At 45.9% G+C, this 19,492-nt stretch overlaps 1 protein-coding gene across 9 annotated transcripts in view; it reads right to left on the bottom strand.

The window, feature by feature from the left end:
* ZNF326 (zinc finger protein 326) overlaps nucleotides 1-19,492 on the bottom strand; it is a 176,101-nt gene that overhangs the window by 84,203 nt on the left and 72,406 nt on the right. For all 9 annotated transcript variants that reach the window (XM_044085647.1, XM_044085651.1, XM_044085650.1 and 6 more), the window contains exon 7: nucleotides 17,668-17,770. In XM_044085647.1, the coding sequence (XP_043941582.1) occupies nucleotides 17,668-17,770 (103 nt within the window). The remainder of the gene's footprint in view (nucleotides 1-17,667; nucleotides 17,771-19,492) is intronic.

The raw sequence follows: 19,492 nt of genomic DNA, 5'->3' as shown, positions 1-19,492 counted from the left end.
CTGAGAAAGGCGGCTGCAGAGGCTGAAGTTGCCCTAATGGAATGCATAGACCCCCTGAGGGGGTTTCCCCATGGTGTTTGTGACAAATGGATACAGTGCGCCATCCATTTGGAGATGGTCTGTGTAGATATGGCCTTGCTCTCTGCCCCTGGTGCAAAGCTGACTAGTAACCGGTCAGATTTCCTAAAGGGCTTAGTCTTATGGTAAAATCTGAGCTGTCTGTGCACAGAGTGCAGGATCCTTTACCCCTTATTTTCAGGATTAGGGAAAAAGGTGGGCAAATGGATAGATTGCTTGAGAGCCACAGGTGGGAAAATGGATAGATTGCTTGAGAGCCACACTAGACACCACTTAACTCAACTTTCAATGCCTAAAGTCCAGAGGGAGACCCTGTCTGCATGAAAAATAATGAATGGTTCCACAGCCATAAGTCCTTGTAGCTCAGATACTCTTCTAGCTGACGTGATGGCCAGAAGCAAGGCTGTTTTCAGAGAGGAATTTTAACCCTGCTGATGCTGCAGGCTCAAAGAGGGGGGGGGGGGTAGCGTGAGTTTTTCCAACACAAAGTTAACATCCCAAGCAGGGGTGGGGGCTCTTCTTGGTGGCCTTATTAGCCCCTCTCAGGAACTGATTGAAACAGAGAGGAAAGGTGGCTCAGTGCTGTAATGAGCAGAAATGGCAGAGGCATGGAGGAGGATAGGCCTCTGTGGAGTAGGTCTGCCAAGTAATCCAGGATGAGAGTAGAGAGCTGTGCTGTATCTGCTCCTTTAGTGTGAAAAGGAATAATACCTTTTGTACTTGTCAGCATAGGATTTCCTTGTACTGTGTAGTCTGGCTTCAGGTATGACATCCAGTACCTGCTTGCTTAGGCTGGCCACTGGAGGAGAGGTCAAGGGCAAGTCAAGGTGCAAGGTTCAGGGTCTGCAACTGGATGCAAGAACTGTCCCTCCTGCTGAGTCAAAGTAGGGATTTGGGGTAGGTGCCATGGAGGCAATGGTGAGACTGCACAGTAGCGAGTACTAGTGTTGGCATGGCCAGTCTGGGCAATCAGGATTGCCCTTGGTCTTCCCTCCCTTATCTTGAGTAATACTCTTGTAAGAAGAGGTAGAGGGGGAAATGCAGAGACTGAGATTTGCCCACTGGAAGGCTAGAGCATCCACTTTCCAGGATTGCTGTGAGGTACCCTGGTACAGAATTTGCTGAGCTGGTGGTTGTAGGGGGAGGCAAATGGGTCCACCTTCGGAGTACCCCATTTCTGGGTCACGAAGCTGAAGGTGTTGTGGCTTACTTGCCACTCGTGTGGGTTTAGATTTTCTGCCAGAGGTTTTTGGTTGCCTGGCAGGAATTGAGCTTGCAGGTGAATATGCATGGCTGAGGCAGTGTTCCACAGGGTCATGGCTAACCTACAGAGTGGGTACAAGTGCGCCCCCCCCCCCCCGCTTATGTACCACATCACTGTGGTGTTCTCTGTTTTGATAAATAAGGGCCCTGGTGAGAGTAGTGATCTGAAAGCTGTCTGTGCTGAACAGCTAGCACCTCTTTGGTTGATGTGCAGATTAATTTGATTTGGGCTTCAGTGACCTTGAAAGCACTTGCTGTCCAGATGTGCACCCCAGGCATAGACGAGTCTGGGCAGCATGGGGTTGTGTAAAGGAAAACCCCTTGTGGTGACAAGGTATCATAGGTAGGATAGTTTCCAGGCACCAAAGGCTTAAGTACCTACCACTGAAGTTTCTTCATGAATGCAGGAGGCCATAAACCCTAGAGCCTGCAGGATTTTCCTTGCAGATAGCTGGGTTCTGGTGGCCATTTCAGCAAAGTAGCCCGTCAGATACGCTTGTTTTTCTGAAGTAAGGAATGTCATCTGGTATGCAGTGTCCATGCTTGATCCCAGGAATGCAATTTTTTTGATTGGGGACTACTCTGGATTTTTCATTAATAGGGTACCCCCGGGAGGTTAGAGGGTCCTATACAAAAAGAGTCAGGTGCTGCAACAGCTTTTCTTGACTGTCTGCCTGAAATAGGCAATCGTCCAAGTAGGAGTCAATTTGAATATTTCTGTCTGCAATAGGTAATGGCCGGGGCCAGGCAATTTGTGAAACCTCTGGGAGCAGTGGATAAGCCAAAGGGAAGTGCTGAGGACTGAAAGCATAGATCCTGCCCTGAAATGTAGATATTTCCTGCAGGAGTCCCTTATTGGGATGTGCAGATAGGCATCCTTTAGGTCACCATGCATCTTTGGACAGCATAGGGAGAAGCTGCTGTAAGATGAACATTTTGAATTTTGGTACCACCAGGAAGGTGTTTAGAATGGATAGATCTAAGATGGGACATCAGGTGCCCTCTTCTCGGTACCAGGAAAAGTCTAGAATAAAAACCTTGGCCTATCTGTTCTGCAGGAACAGGATGAATTGCCCTTATGGAGAGCAGGGACTGAACTTGGTTTTGTGCCTCTGCCCACACTTACCCACCCTTTTGGGGTTGGAAACATGCGGGAATAAAATTTGAACCCCTGGGATACTATGTTGAGGATCCATCGATAGTTTGGGTTGGAGGTCCTTTTGCATAGGTTGATACTAGGCTATCTGCCAGAGGGCATTTATAATGCTAGTGAGAGTACGTTTGGCTTTCACCACCCTTTAAGATTAGTTGACTGTGCCTTTGTATAGTAGGTCACAGAAGGTAGCCCTTTTAAGGTTTGTTTACTGTACCTCTGTCAAGCAGCGACACAGAAGAGATCCCAGGGGTAAACTTACGATCGCCCATACATACGTCAAGATTTCTCTTTAAGAGGGGCAGTGAGGGGCCCTGCCCGACATGGATTGGGATTTTGTTCGAGTGAGGGGAGCCTCTGGGATATGAATCTGTCCCTCCAGCATGTCCTATTTATTTCTGTGCTGAGGTTCAGCTCCCTGGAGCGTGTAGCTCTAAGATTTAGATTTCCTGAGGTGAAGCATGTCCATTAAGTCTGGGTTGGACATGGCTTTATACGTCAGACACAGATCACCTCTGAGTAGGCAGTACACAACAGTGTAGGGCTGGAGTTTTAGCAGACTTGCATAGGGCATCTGTTTGAGCCCCTTGATCCTCTTGGCGAGATACTTTTGGGGTCTTTCCAGTTGCTGAAGGTGTCGGGTAAGGTACATCCCAAACGGAGCATTGTACTAAATTATGGGCCTGATAAGTGATGAGTAGAGGGGCACAATGACCTCTCTATCTAGATGTGAACCCATTCATAAGGTGGGCTATATAGAAGGTCTAACCACTTTGGCAACGTGATCTACTTGGATCCCCAATTACTTCTTCCGTACTTAAGGGATTACCACCTATGTGGTAATTTGTGGGCACTTTTTTCCCCAAAGGGGATGACTATGCACTTTGGCATTTAGCTTTAGGCCATGGCTCTGGCACCAGTTATCTCTCTCTGTGAAAACCTTTTGCAGGATGCTTGTCAGTCGGAGTCTCGATTATAGCACCCAGTTTGCAGTCATCTGCAAACTTTGTCAGCCATAGTCCACCCGTGTTGGCCTGTACCTCGGAGAAATATATCCCGAACGAGAGGTCCCAGGACTGAGCCTTGTGGGGCACCACTTGTAACTGGTTTAGAGTCTGACATGGCACCTGCTATTCTGACCATGTGGGTTCTATCCCTGAGCCAGTTTGTAACCCATCTTGTAACATAGGGGTTGATATTTAAGCTGGTGAGCTTATGATGCCCAAGTGGGGTAGTGTCAAAGGCCTTTGCGAGGTCCAGGTAGGCTGTGTGGACTACCTTCCCTTCATCTATGGCTTTGGTAACTGTTTCAAAGAAGTTGACCAGGTTCAAGAGGCAAGATCTGCCCTTAATGAAGCCGAATTGGGTAGGATCCAGTGTCTGGAGGTTCCCAATGTCTTTGTTTAGGATTTCCATGATGACACGTTCCATAGCTTTGCAGACCAGGCTAGTCAGGCTTATAGGGCGATAGTTTCCAGGGTCTGTTGTGGCACCACCTTTGTGGAGTGGGAACACTGTTGCTGTACGCCATTCCTTGGGAACATATCCTGTAGCAAGGCTGAGAATGAACAGTGACTTTATATACACAAGGGTTTAATTCTTCTTGGAGCTCGTTTAAGACACAGCCCAGGACACAGTCTGGTCCCATTGATGCTGTGTTTTTAGCTTTGGAGAGGACAGCTCTCACCTGTGCATCTGATCTCAGGAAGGCTACACTGTTGGGATAGACATTTGCTCTTTTAGGGGGGGGGGGGGGGGGTTGCTCTGAACCTGCCAAGATTTTGGCAATGTCTGTGGGTTCAGTGAATTTGTCATTTTACACCGACTCTGAGCATATCTGGGAGTTGCCTCCCAGGTTCTGACATAACTAAAGGCCTTGTGATTATCTTTAGTGCCTTGTGCAATTTCTTTCAAAGCTGGCCTTAGATTTTATGAGGGATCGTAGTTTCTTGCTAGTACTGATCAGGGACGCCTTCCCTTTTTGGGATTTTGCTCTGTCATGTATTAGCTTTCTCCTTTCTGTTGTACAGCTTATTTATGGCCGGGGTCCACCAGACAGGTCTCCTGCCTTTGGAGGAGCGGGTCTTTTTTTTTTGCATGGTGAGCAAGTTTTCCTCCTAAGGGTATGAGCAATTGGGCAGAGGTGAGGTGTGGAGTTGAGAAGTCATTGTGAATTCTTTCCAAGGGGGTGGCTTAGCACTCCCTGCTTTAGAAGAGGTACTCATTACTTATATCTCTGCATACATCGAAGCTGTAATCTGGAGAGTCTGTTTCCCCTGGGTCTAGTTTGAGAGATCCTTGAGGGTGCTGGAAAGGACCAATGTTTTGAGGGGCAATGCCTACTAAATTTTGGAGGCTGCACTTGGCAAAAGGCTGTCTGCATAGACTTAGCCTTTTCTTCATCTTTTTTAAAACCTCTTCTGCTTTGGTGCCAAACAGATTGTCCTTGTTCAGAGGAGCGTCCAATAATTGGACATGGCCTGGCAAGGATGGCTCCTTAAGCCAGGCATGCCTTCTAAGCACAGAACCGGTGACTGCTGCCCTGCAAGATACTTCTAGGGCGTCAAACCCACATTGCAGGGTATGCTTGCCGACTTCGCTTGCAGAATGCGTCCAATAAATGATTGGACATGGCCTGGCAAGGACGGCTCCTTAAGCCAGGCATGCCTTCTAAGCACAGAACCGGTGACTGCTGCCCTGCAAGATACTTCTAGGGCGTCAAACCCACATTGCAGGGTATGCTTGCCGACTTCGCTTGCAGAATGCATAAGTTCCTGTAATTATTTTCTGCAGTCAGGAAAGTTAGATAATTTTTGCTAGAGTTCCATAGCACATCGAGTTCCATAGTATGTTGCTAGTATTTCAGCATGTGGAACGGACAACTTTATGCTCTAATGGCGACCGTTGCAGGTGTATACTTTTATTTACCCCATCTGTCTAAAGCTCAGGAATCCCTGTCCGATGGGGTGGGATTCTTGCTGTAGTTGCTTTTATTCCTTAGTCCCCGACTATCAGAAATTTGGTTATCAGGAGTTAGACTGGACTCCATAAAGACAACCCACAACATTCAGAAAGTACAGTTGTGTACACTTACCAGTAAAAAGTAAATATTTCCATAAGATATGGCCAAAGAAGATACGTGGAAAGAATAGAAAAAAAAGACAGGGGGCTGGAGGGAGGGTAACCAGGACTGCAACAGTGAATACACTAGAACATTTACATTTAATGGTAAGTGTACACAACTGTACTAGGTTCTTCATGTTTCACTGTTGCAGTCACCACACTTGGGTGGATTCCCAAACCAGAGGAAGGGTGGAGGCAGTCAAGTATTGGGCCTGGCTAGCAGGCCCCAAGACTGCTGTGACAAATCCAGCTCTGGATTTAGAAAAAATAGGCAAGTGGTAATGCTTGGTGAAGGTGTGTAGAGAACTCCAGGTTGCAGCTTCCAGGATGTCCCTTATAGGGACTCCCTGAGGAATGCTGTAGAGATGGAGGTAGCCCTGGTGGAATGAGTTCTGATATTCTGTGGGGGTAGGTTTCCATGGTGTTTATAGCAGAAATGAATAGTGTGATATCCATTTGGAAATGGTTTGCTTTGAAATGGCCTTGCCCTCTCTGCCTCTGTAGCAAAACTGACTAGCAGCTGGCCAGATTTTCTGAAAGGTTTAGTTCTGTAAAGGTAGAACCAGAGCTGTCTGTGCACGTCCAAGGAGTGCAGAATCCTTTCCTCTTCTGAGGATTAGGAAATGGATGAACTGGATGAACACCACACAGGTTTTTCAAGAGAGGAATTTTAACTCTGCTGTAGCAGCAGGCTCAAAAGGGGAAAGCGTGAGCTTCTCTAGTACAAAAGTTAAGGTCCCAGGCAGGGGTGGGAGCTCTCCTCGGGAGACCTTAAATTGTTAGCTCCTCTCAGGAACAGTTTCATGAGAGGGTGAGAAAATAGAGGTGGCTCAGTATTTTAGTGAGTTGAGATGGCAGAGGCATGCATTTTAATTGATGAGAAGGACAGGCCTTTGTGGAGTAGCTCTGCTAGGTAATCTAGGATTAGAGACGAGGAGGGCACAGCTGTGTTCTTTGAGACTGGCTCCAAGAATATCTTTTCCCACTTTTTTTTGAATAGGATTTCTTAGTACTAGGTCTTCTGGCCTCAAGGATGACGTGCAGCACCTGTTTGCCGAGGGTTGCTGGTGGTGTACTCAGGAGATACAAGAAAGGCTGCAAAGTTCAGGGTTTGCAGCTGTGGATGCAAAATCTGTCCCTCCTGCTGGGACGGCAGGGAGGGGGTCTGATGTAGGTGCCAGGGTGGCACTGTCAAGACTGCACAGGAGTGGGTACCAGTGCTGGCATGGTCAGTCTGGGGCAATAAGATCACCCTTGGCCTGTGCGGTTTGATCTTGAGTAGTACTTTTGAGGGGGGGCATAAGGTTTTCCCATGTTAAGACAGGGCCATCCACTTTCCACGCTTGGCTGTGGGGGTTTCTGGTGCAAAATTTGCTGAATTGATGGTTATGAGGGGAAGCAAGGAGGTCCAACTCTGGATTCCCCCACCTACGGATTAGAAGTTTGAATGAGGTGGGTTCCAGCTTCCACTCTTGTGGTTCCAGTACATTTCTGCTTAAGATGTCTGTCAGTGACTTTTGTTTGCCTGGCAGAACGGAGCTTGCAGGTGCACTTGGTTGCTCAGGGCCATGGCTAACCTGCAGAGAGGGTAGGAATGAGTTCCTCCCTGCTTATGTACCACATAAGTGTGCCGTCTCTATCAGGAGTTGTCCTGGAAGGATAAGGTATTTGAAGGCTAGCATTCTGCACAGCTAACATTTCTTTTTGATCGATATTCAGAGCAATTTGTTCTGGGCTCAGTTTGCCTTGAATGCATTTGCCTGCCATGTGAGGCTCCCCCCCACACAGTCTGTGTCTTGTCAGGATATGGGCGGCGTGGGGTTTGAGTGAAAGGAAGTCCCTTGTTGTCGTTGCATGCCTCTGCCCAAAGGAACTCTGCCCTTAGAAAAGGAATGATGGGAATCAGTGTTTCCAGGTCTCGAGAATGTTGACATGAGACTTAAGTACCACTGACTTTTCGGGTCTACTTCACAAGGTCGAAAGCTGACAATATTGAAGCAGATATAGTCGGCGCCACAACATCGAAAGCACAGAAAGTACAGTTTTGTACCTACCATAAATGTAGATGTTAGAGTGCTAACACAGCTGCAGTCATAACAGATGGGTTCTCCTGCAGTCAGGCGGGTCCTCGGTCGGCCGAATTCCAAAGTCTTGGTCCGGCGTCGGTTGTAGTCACTTCTTCCCTGACGTCAGTGTGACAGGTGTTTAAAAGAACCAGCAGACTCCATTTTCTTCAGTTTTTCTTGCCCCAGATGTCAGATGCCCCCAGAAGGAAGGCAATACATAAATGTGTAATAAAGCAATGCCATATAATCAAAACACAGTAGTGCAAGCAAATACATCAAGAATGAATACCCCAATCAGGATGCATTAGGAGGCGTTAGCCAATAGGCCTGTCCCAAGAGGTGAAGGAGGGAGGGAAACCTGGACTGCAGCTGTATTAGCACTCTAACATCTACATTTATGGTAGGTACAAAACTGTACTACGTTCATCGTGCATACAGCTGCAGTCATAACAGATGGGTAGAATCCCAAAGCTAAGAAAGGGGTGGTAGGCACTAGGTGGAGCAAAAATGTCCTGCAAGACTGCAGTGGCAAAGCCCGCTCTAGATTTGGAGTATAATGGAAGGTGGTAGTACTTGGAGAAGGTATGCACAGGACTCCAAGTGGCTGCTTCCAAAATATCTTTGGTAGGAACTCATGAGAAAAGCTGCAGAGGTAGCCGTGGCCCTTGTGGAGTGAGATCTGATCCCTGTAGGTACAGTTTTGCCATGAAAAGAACAAAAGCGTATGCAGTGGGCTATCCATTTTGAGATTGTCCGTTTGGAAATTGGCTTTCCTTGAGCTCCTATAGCATAGGACACAGAGCTGTTCTGATTTTCTGAAAGGCTTTGTTCTGTCCAAATAACGCAGTTGTCTGTGGATGTCCAAGGAATGTAGTAATCTCTCCCCTTTTTGAGGATTAGGATAAAAGATAGGCAAGTGTATACCCTGATTCAAAGCTACCCTGGATACCACTTTTGGCATAAAGGACGGGTTGGTTCGTAAGGAAACTCTGTCCTGATGGGAGATTATAAATGGCTGCACAGCCATGAGAGCTTGTAATTCCGATACCCTACGAGCTGAGGTAATAGCCAGAAGGAAAGCTGTTTTCCAGGACAAATATTGCAAATCTGATGAGGCAGCTGGCTCAAAAGGAGGCAAGGTTAGCTTTTCTAGAATGAAATTGAAATCCCAAGCAGATATTGGTTGTTTCCTTGGGGATTTTAGATTCTTAGCCCCTCTGAGGAACTGTCTTAAGAGGGGGTGAGAGAATAAGGGTGGATCAGTGTTGTATTCTGCAGAAATGGCTGAGGCATGGATTTTGATGGAGGAGAATGAAAGCCCACTGCTTAGCAGCTCAGCTAGATACTGTAATATCTGAGGTAAATTCAGTTTCCCAGGATCCTGACCCTTTTTCTCATTCCAGACAAAAGTAGTTTCCATTTTGCGGAGTAAGCTTTTCTAGTAGACTACCTTCTGGCCTCCAAAAGGACATCCCTGCACCTCCTTGGAGAGTAGGGTCTGCTGTAATGCTAAGGAATCTTCCATGCGGCTAGATTGAGTGTTTTTAGCTGACTGAAGAGTTTTGAAGCTGTGCCGAGTCAGAAGAGGCATTAGAGGCAGGGTCCATGGTGGGGAATGCGTCAGGCTCCTCAGGAGTGGGTGCCAGTGTTGTCTTGGCCAGTCTGGAAAGAATAATCTTTGGTCCGTCTGCTCTGGTTAATAGAACTTTGGGCAGCAGAGGAAGAGGTGGGAAGGCTTTCATTTGAGTCTTGCTCGGCATGCAAAGGGGAAATTCATTGGGCTTGCTTTCTGAATGGTTGCGAGTTATCCTCATCACCTCTGTGTAGGAAAGAGCGTCCACTCTCCAGGCCTTTGGATGAAAAATCCTTGAGCAGAATTTTGTCAACTGGTGATTTTTGTGGGAGGCAAAGAGATCCATGTCTGGCCTTCCCCATGCTTGAATTATCTTTGTAAAAACTTGAGGATGCAACTTCCATTTGTGTGGATGTGTCATTTCTGCTTAGGTTGTCTGCCAGCGTGTTTTCCTTGCCTGGCAAGTACTGTGCTTGTAGTTCGATTTGTAAGTCCAGGGCCACGTTCCAAAGTGACATGGCCAGTCTGCATAGGGGGGTATGAATGGGTTCCTCCCTGTTTATGTACCACATTACTGTGGTGTTGTCTGTCCTTATCAATAGTTGGCCTGGTTGCAGGTGGTCTTTAAAGCTATAATAGCATTTATGACTGCTAGCATTTCCTTTTGATTGATGTGAAGGTGCTTTTCTTTTTGGACCATTTGCCCTGAATGCACAGATCTGTTATGTGCGCCCCCCAGGCGTAGTCAGAGGCGTCTGTTGTGATTTGCTTGAGGCTTGCTGAATGGGAGACCTGCGTTTGTTTGGCATGCTTGAGCCCACCACAGAAATCCCTTTTGAAGACACAGAATTAGTGGTATTATGGTTTCCAACCTATGGCTGTGTTGAGACCATAGGTTTTTCAGGTACCATTGAAGTTTCCTCATATGCAGCTTCGCACATGGGATTAGTAAGATGCAAGATGCCATGAATCAGAGCCTGCAGGATTTTCCTTGCAGTCAGCCTGGTGCAATTTGCTAGTGTTCTGAAATATGGAGTTAGTTGCCCCTGCTTCTCTGGCTTGAGGTAGTCCATCTGGGTGTTTGTCCAAGTTGGCACCCAGGAAAATTATTTTCCGAGAGGGTATTAGCCTTGATTTCTTTTTGTTGACTGTATCCCAGAGAATTCAACAACATTATTACAAAAGCCAGATGTTTCAGAAGTATGTGCTTGCTGTCCGCTTGGATCAGGCAGTCATCCAAATATGGGTATATTTGTATCCCTTGAAGTCTGCAGTAGGCAATTACTGATGCCAGGCATTTCGTGAATACTCTGGGCACAGTAGATAAGCCAAAGGGCAATGCAGAGAATTGATAATGGGTTGAACCTGCAAGAAATCGGAGGTATCTTCTGCAATTTTGTCTGATTGGGACATGCAGGTATGCCTCCTTGAGGTCCAATGTTACCAGCCAAGACTCCTTGCCCAGCATGGGAAGAAGCTGCTGTAGAGTGAGCATCTTGAATTTTGGTACGAGTAGAAATGTGTTTAAGATGGATAGGTCCAAAATAGTCTCCAATCTTTTCCCTTCCTTGGTACCAGGAATTGTCTGGAATAAAAACCTTGACCTTGTTCGTGCGTAGGTACCTCTAATAGCTTTCATGTCTATGAGATCTGAAATTTGTTTGTGCCTCTGCCCTTTGATTGTGTGGCAGGTTTGGCATGCCTCATTTTTGGAAGGGTGTGAAAATGGAATTTGTAGCCTCTGTTTATAATGTCCAGGATCCATTTGTCTTTTGTGACAATGCCAATTTTTTGAAAATGCCAGTTTTCCACCTAAGGGTGCTGCCATTTGAGTCTTGCTTGGCATGCAAAGGGGAAATTCATTGGGCTTGCTTTCTGAATGGTTGCGAGTTATCCTCACCACCTCTTTGTGTAGGAGCTTGCCATTGTCTGCCTCTAAACTATCCTTGGGATTGCCCTCTGCCCCCCAGGCGCCTGCATCTACCTCTTTGGGGTCTGTCCGTGGCTGGAAAAGACCAATTTTTGGAAGGCCAATTTCTACTGAAACGTGGGGGTTGTACCTGTAGAAAATCTTTCACTGTTTGCATTGATTTAGCCTTTTCCTCCATTTTCCTTAATACCTCCTCAGCATTAGCACCAAATACATCCTTTTGCAGAGGGGCATCTAGTAATTTAGCTTGGACATGATCTGGTAAGGTTTGTTCCTTGAGCCAGGCATGTCTACGTATGACTGATCCTGTAACAGCAGCTCTACATGAGGCCTCGAGCATCAAAGCCACATTGTAAGCGTTTACCCACTTGTTCTGCACTATGCATCAAATCCTGCAACTCCTTCAAGTCTGGTTGTTCAGGTTGTGACATTTTACTTCTCAATTGTGAAAAAAAAAAAAGCATATGGAACTGACAGTTTAAAGCCCTCATGGTTAAGGTGGCAGAGGTATATACCTTTTTTCCCCACCTTTCTAAGGATCTGGAATCTCTCTCGGAAGGTAATGGATTTTTAGCAGTGGAGGCCTTAATTCCCTTGGGGCCCTGTGAGATAGTTTCTGGACCAGCAACATGGCTTTTGTATAGAAATTGGTGCGAGTCAGGAACCCTGTAGTACCCATCAGGCTTGACTGGAGCTGGAGGTAGAGAATCCGGGTTTGAGTACACATCATCTTGTCCAAGACCGGAGGTATAGCCAGAGGCGTGTGCCGAGGTAGCAAGAGAAATTCCCTAAGCCTTTTCTTGGAATCAGAATAATCTTGGCCTTCCCAGTGGAAGTGTTCCCTTAAGGTATGCAAAGTTTCCCCAAATGAATAATCCTCTGGGGGGATACAAAGGGAATGGACTCCTCTGCATCAGAGTCTTCAAAAGGGGAGTAAGAATGTTCCTGTTCGGAGTGCTCTGATATAATGAAGCCCTGATCAGGATGGGGATTCTTCCTCCACTCTAAGGGGGGGGGGGGGGGGGACCCCTGATAAGAGTAATTAAATCCTCAGCCATTTTAAGCATCTGTTTTTTAGGCATGGGGCCTGGAGATGGGCCCTGTGTAGCTTGTCTCTTGGGATGCATGGCTGCTTTAGACTTCGTGAAAGCCTTGATGGAAAAAAAGAGGAAGGTCTGAAGACACCTTGAGAGGAGGTAGACCTGTCCACATTTTGAGATTCACCGCCAAGAGTGGCTTCGGTATCTGTAGTCTGGGTGTGGGCAGAGGAGCCTGCGACCTGAGACACCGCCAAGGAAGCGTAGTCGGTAGTCAGGGGCTGCGTAGGTGCCTCGCTGAGAACCGGACCACGTGTAGTCGGCTTTGGTGTGGTGTCGGTAGAGGCCACGGACCTCGTGCGTCGGTCCTTATCTTTGCGCTTTTTAGACAAAACTGGAGTCAGAGTATCCGGCATAATATAGTTACAAGTTTTTGCCAAAATAATGCTGGGTGAACTCAGTCCGACGCTTAATGGTGCATTTGTTGAATGTAGCACAAAAACGACAGACGTCGTGGTCTGGGCCTAAACAAGGAATACAGAGGGAATGGAAATCCTTAAGCGGGTATTTGCTTCCCACATGAAATAAAATTAACTTTGTCTGACATCGGTCTGAGGCAAGAAAAGTTTCCCCAATGGGGTACTTGGCTTTCAAGAAGACTTCGGTTGTAAAATGTTCGTAATTTCAGGAGCTGGCCGACCGGCACTTGCGAACTGCTTCTGCTTCGTCGGCTGGTTCTTTTATACCCCTGTCGCACTGACGTCAGGGAAGAAGCGATGACAACAGACGCCGGACCAAGACTTTGGAATTTGGCCAACAGAGGACCCGCCTGACAGCAGGAGAACCCATCTGTTATGACTGCAGCTGTATGCACGATGAACATCATTGTGCAGGTAAACAGAAAATCTCCACAGGGGGAGATTTCCATTAACCTCCATGTAGTGCAGTCTTGGAGTTGGAATATTAAATAGGGGGGTGTGGGGAGATTGCTCCCCTGCCTACACTAGCTTTTGTTTTTAAGCTTTATTTGATGTTTTACTACATCGATCGCTAGAAGCAGACCTTTAGTGATTCGACATTTCGATAACGTGATAAACGAAGTTCTCATATGCAGTCTTGCATATGGAATTAGTAGAATGCATGAAGCCATGAACCCTAGGGCTTGCAGTATTTTCCTTGCAGATAGCTGGGTTTTGATGGCAATTAAAAGTAGTTTGTCAAATAAGTGTTTCTGGGAGTGAGGAATGCCATCTGGGAAGTTGCGTCCAAGCTTGCTTCAAGGAATACAATCTTTTGGTTGGGCACTAGTTGCGATTTCTTTTTGTGGAGTGTGTACCCCAGAGAAGTTAGAAGCCTCTTTACAAATGGCAGGTGCTGAAGTAGCAACTCCTGTCTGCCTGATTCAGGCAATGATCCCAAGTATGGGTAAATGTAATATTCCGCTGCCTGCAGTATGCAATGGCTAGAGACGGGCACCTGGGCGCAGTAGATGAGCCAAAAGAAAGTGCAGAGAACCAATAGTAAAACGTAGATATTTCCTGCAAGATTCCCTTATGGAGATCTGCAGATAAGCTTCTTAAGTCCAAGTCTAGGGTGATTAGCCAGGTGTCCTTGGCTAGCATAGGAAAAAGCTGTTTGTCAACATTTTGAATCTTGGGACCACCAAGGTGTTGAGAATTGACAGATCTAGGACAGGGTGCCAAGAGCCCTCCTTTCTGGGCACCAAGAAGAGTCTGGAGTAGAAACCCTGTCCACTTTGCTCTATAGGGACAGGTTGAATAGCCCCGATACAGAGAAGAGAAAGTACTTGCTTTTGAGCATCTGTCCACTGGTTTGGAGTAAGGTCTGGCAACCCACTTGGGGTTGGCAGTGAGTGGAAGTAGATCTGTATCGCTGGGATAAAATGCTTAGGACCCACCGGTCCTGGATAATGGACAGTTTTGTGCATAGACGGCTAGTTTTCCTCCTAGGGGTGCAAGTACTTGGGCTTTACTGAGAAGGAAGCTAGACGAGTCCTTGTTAACTTTTTCCATAAGGGCTTACCACTCCGTGTTTTAGAGGGAGCCACTCCATTGTTTAGATCTCTGCATACTCCAAGACTGTAGTCTTGGTGGCCTGTTGCCCCTGGGTTTGGACTGAATGTCTGAGGGGGACCGGAAAGGGACAGAAGGCCAATGCCTGCATCAAGGTCGCTGCACCTGTAAAAACAAAATCTAACTGTTTGCATAGATTTAGCATTACTACTTCTGCTTTTGTGCCAATTTTTCCTGGTTTAATGAAGCATCTAATTTTGTTTTGACATGGTCTAGCAAGATTTGCTCCTTCAAGCCAAGCATGCCTTCAGTACAGATCCAGTGACAGCAGCCCTGCAAGGTGCTTCCAAGGCAAAGCCACGCTGCACAAGTATGTTTACTAACGTGGTTTGCAGAACGCATTAGCGGATGTAAAATCTTTATTTTCTGTACAATCTGGAAGCAACATTTTTTTAAATTAGTTCTATAATATGCTGCTGGTACTTCATGTGAAACTGGCAATTCAAAGCACTGATGGCAAGAGTTGCAGAAGTATATATCTTCTTACCCAATCTGTCTAAAGCTCTAGAATCTCTGTCCAAAGGGGTAGTGTTTTTGGCTGTAGTAGCCTTAATGCCCCTGGCAATGTCTCCGAATCCACAGAGGACTTTAGAGAAATTTTTGAGTCAGGTACTTTGCAGTACCCGTTAGGCTTTCTAGGAGCTGGTGGAAAATATCAGGATTAAGACTGGATTCCATTAAGATATCATCTACAATGTCAAAGACAGGGGGTAGAGGCCTGTGCTGGGGCAAGTCTAAAAATTCTGACTTTCTTTTTGGACTGAGGGTAGTCCTGCCATTCCCAGAGGAAATGGACTGAGGGTAGTCCTGCCATTCCCAGAGGAAATGTAAAGTATGCAAAGTTTCACCAAAACATGGGGTGGAGACTTTGGCTAGGCTTATAAATGCCCTAGGGCAGATAGTTTCATAGTATAGTACTAGGTTATGAAAAGAAAAGTCCTCTGGATGGAGAGGCAGTGGGAACGGAATCCTCTGCATCTGAATCTCATAGGTATGGAAGGGTATGTCCTGGTAATCAAAGGGATCAAAGTAATCTGACTCACGGTCTGTAGAAATCAGAAGGAAAATCAATTATTTGTCTTGGAGGGGGAAGGCTGGCTTCCGCTAATTAAAAAAGTTAAGGTCTCCAGCCATTCTAAGCATTTGTTTGTGGTAAGGGCGCTGTTGCATGCGCTTTGGTAATCGACTTTCTAGGCGTAGTGCTAACTCTGGGCAGGAGAAACTCTGTATTTTTAGTCAAAACCAAAGCTGTCTAACATCAGAAGGCCCTAATACACCCTCAGAAGCCGGTGCCTGCACAGCGGCTCCAGACCCATTCAAGGTAGAGACATCCGCAGGTTCTGTAGACGAAGCAACTCGCGGCATACCAGACTCCGAATGGGTCTCAGCAGAGGCCTGCAAATCTGTAGAAGCTGGTATCAGGGGCTGCAAAAGCACCTCTGAGAACTGGCGACTAGCTGAACAGAAGCGCCATCGGCAGTTTTGGACCTTTGCAGTCTCTTTATCCTCATGTTTTTTCAGAAGATAGTTGGATGGCTTAGTTTTCGGAAAACTGAGAACAAGAGCAAAAGAATTAACGACAAAGATAGCCCGAACAGTTCGGGTGTTAAACAAGGCACAAAACGTACAGTGAGGAACATTGTGACCTGGGCCTAAACAGATGACGCAATAAGAATGAAAATCTGAGGTATTTGCTTTCCACAGGCAAGGCAATAGTTACTTTCCGATATCTGTTATAGCAAGAAAAAAGGATCCCCAATGAGGTGGAAACTCAAAAAAAAATTTCAGGTAGCAGCCGACCATCACTTGCCAACTGCTTCGGGCTCCCATGCAGCAAGAAAAGCTGAGGTAATGGCGTTTGCTGCATGTTTTATACCTCTTATGACCAAGTCATGGAAGAGGCGACAGCATCTGACGCAGAAATCCTAAGACTATGGTATTCCCTGCAGATGACCCAAGTGTGAGGACAGCAACAGTGAAACACGAAGAACATCAGGAGGGATAGCCAAGGGTCTGTGCTGTGGTAGATGAAAACATTCCGAGTCACTTTTGGACAGAGGATAATCCTGGCATTCCTAATGGAAATGCTCTCAAAGTAGCTAGGGTTTCACGAAAAAAATTCTCTGGAGGGGAGGCAGAATGATTCCTCTGCATCTGAATCCTCATAGGCAGATAAGGGCATGTCTTCATAAACGTAAGCGTCAGAGTCCAACTCTTGGTCAGATAAAGCCGCTGGGGAGTCTTAGCAGGGGAAGGTTGGCTTCCCCTAATCAGCATGACCAGGTCTTCTGCCATTTTAAGCATACGAGATTGTGGCACGTAAGCAGGTGCTTGATTTTTAGGCATAGCTCATACTCTTGGCCTCAAAACTGATGCAAGGGCATCTGCTGCCTGTTTTTATAGCCCTGATGACAGTACTGAAGTGACAGCAACAGACGCAGAAATACTAAGCCTCTGTCTGGTATTCGGGCCGACTTGGGTCCTGCCAGGGGTATCACTCAAGTGTGAGGACTGCAACACCGAAACACAAAGAACATCCAGTATTTAAACAGAATACTGTCTGCATCCATTACACCATTGCCCAAGGTTTTGGATCAACACAAAACTAGCCTCACAAAAAATTGGCTATTGAATTAACTCCACCTGTAGCATTTTGCAGAATAGCACACCACAAGACCGGCAGGAGTTGTTATAATGCTTCTGCCCACAGATTGGCCAGATACTACTCAACAGTAATTGCAAATTGTCTGCCTGTGAATGAAGATTTGCACAAGATTACTCCCCATTTGTTAAACCTCTGCTGTACATGTTTCTGCAGTGTTTTATCTTAGATCGGATACTTTTCATAATGTACAAGCTATCATTTCTACCAATCATAACTGGTGGCGATGATGGTTGGAGGATGCTGTGCTTGAGATCTGCATACAAAGCCAAGCACAATGACAGTACATACATTCCTAACCCCCTTCCCCATAAGAAAAAAAGACAGGTGGCAGAGCACTTCAATGAATGTGTGCTGGACTCTGCCCATCTAGAAAGCTGGCACTTGCCCTTCCAGACAGTCTACTTTTGCCATTTTTCTGACAGAATTGCTAGAGGTTCCAATAATGCTTAACTGCCTTTGTTATTAGGAAGCTGTAGTGCAAACTCAATACCTTACTAGTAACAAACAATTACACATGGCAATATGGTCAACTCATTATCTAGACAGAATACTTGAACCTTTATGCAGAAACACCAAGGACAGAATTTAACGTTAAAATGAAAACTGCTCCTGCAGAGCAGTTATAGATGCCACATTTAGATAGCCCCATCATGTTGTACTATAAACATTTAAAACAAAAGGCTTACCTTCCATCACATCCTTTTCTTGTGGCTTTCCATCTTCATTCTGGGGAGTTTGTGCTTGTACTTTTCGCAAAGAAGTCTTCTTATATTTATTCACCATACAAGCCTAGGAACGAATCACAGACATCAACTGCACAATGTTCTTTCAAATCAGATACAAATAAGCAACATGTATAAACCTTACAGTAACAGAGTACACTTGTTTCACAGAGCCTATAGGTTATGAAACAAATCCTCCCCAAAGTTCTCACATCAGATTTATACAAACAAAATGCAACGTAAAAAACATACCTAGATGCTATTCCAGAAAAGAGCATGTATTTAAGGACAACGGTTAGTCTTTCATAGCAATTACCATGTTTTTTTACTGCTGTATCTCTTCCCCACCATCTACAAAGACTATTTTAAGTAAATCACCAAAATATCTGAGAACATTACCAAAGGAAAGGAAAATACACTTGTGGCACCTGACCAAATTACATTAAAATCCACCCAATAAATGGATAGAGAAGCTGTTTAGACACACTGGTCCAAGTTTTAAAAAGTATGCCTCCTAAAACCCAAAATAGCCCTCTGTAAAAGGATGGGAAGCATACTGCCCAATAAGGAAGCCACCCCCCACCAAATATTAATGGGATTGCCACTGTTAGGGCTTTACAAGTACAATTAGGTTTTCTGAGGCTACCAGCCAGGTCGAACTAAATAATGGCAAGAAGGTACTGGTAACACTCGAGCTAATGTGTCCAATCAGCTATAGCGATCAGAGACTGCATCTTTAATTTGAGAGACCAGTGTGTGTGTGTGTGGTCAGTGTAATATTGGAAGGTTTAAGGATTTCAAAACTAATACATTTACTGTGTTGAGGAGTGTGACTTGCTGTCCAAACTGCTCCAAAGGAATGTAGAGAAACTCATTACCACAACCCATGTTCAATTAGTGGCTGGGTCAACGGATGGAGCCACAGGGGATGAGCATATCTATCCTGGGCAGAAGGTGGCAAAGTGTGAGTCTCCTGCAAATCTCAGGCAATGGCTGGATATATTGTTGGGGTGAAGTGCGACTGTGGTGGACCTGGCTGAGCTGCAGTAGAGGCTGGAAGATGCGTGTACAAAGGCTGGGGGGGGGGGGGGGGCAGACTGACTACATAGCTCCTTGGGAACCCTTTAGAATCCACAACTAGCCACAGCAGAGAAAGTCTGAATTAGAATGACTGGCCAGCAGCCCCAGTGTGGATGTGGGACACTGGGGTACCAAGCCAGTAAAATTACAGAATTGGGGAGGGGGCCAAACAACCACCACACAACTTCAGTTGCTAACCCTGTGCCAACAAACCAAGACTAGAGTACTAATGGATACAATGTGCTACTTGGACTTAAGGTGTTAGTACGAGGGCAGCAACTGAGCAAGTTTTTTTTTTTTTTTTTTTAAACTGATATGTGGCTGATTTTGGTCCAAGCACATCTGGCCTTGAAAATATACCCACCCTTATGTACAGATTTGCATGACCTTTTACTGATTAGACTAAATATAGATTGGGGTGCTGGAGTGAGGAAAGAGCCTAAGATTGCAGCTTAACAGAAGGCGAAAGCTTTTATGTTTTAAAAAGCAGCACTGTTAGTCAGCCACCTTTATAACCTGAATGGTACAAAACATAGTTCCGGAGGATTCAGAAGGTTTAAAAAGTGCTCTTTTAACCCATTTGTTATTCCTGACACACATGGATTGCATTCCACTGTACAGTTATATGCTTTGGGCATTCAGTATGGCTATTTGAAAACCTTTTGGATTTGCTTAGCTGGAGGGGTTGCAACAGTTTGCTATGTCCACG

Source organism: Protopterus annectens, chromosome 10.part0 (assembly GCF_019279795.1).
Source record: "Protopterus annectens isolate FY-2018-M chromosome 10.part0, PAN1.0, whole genome shotgun sequence".
NCBI lineage: Eukaryota > Metazoa > Chordata > Ceratodontiformes > Protopteridae > Protopterus > Protopterus annectens.
This window is presented reverse-complemented; position numbering and strand designations above follow the sequence as displayed.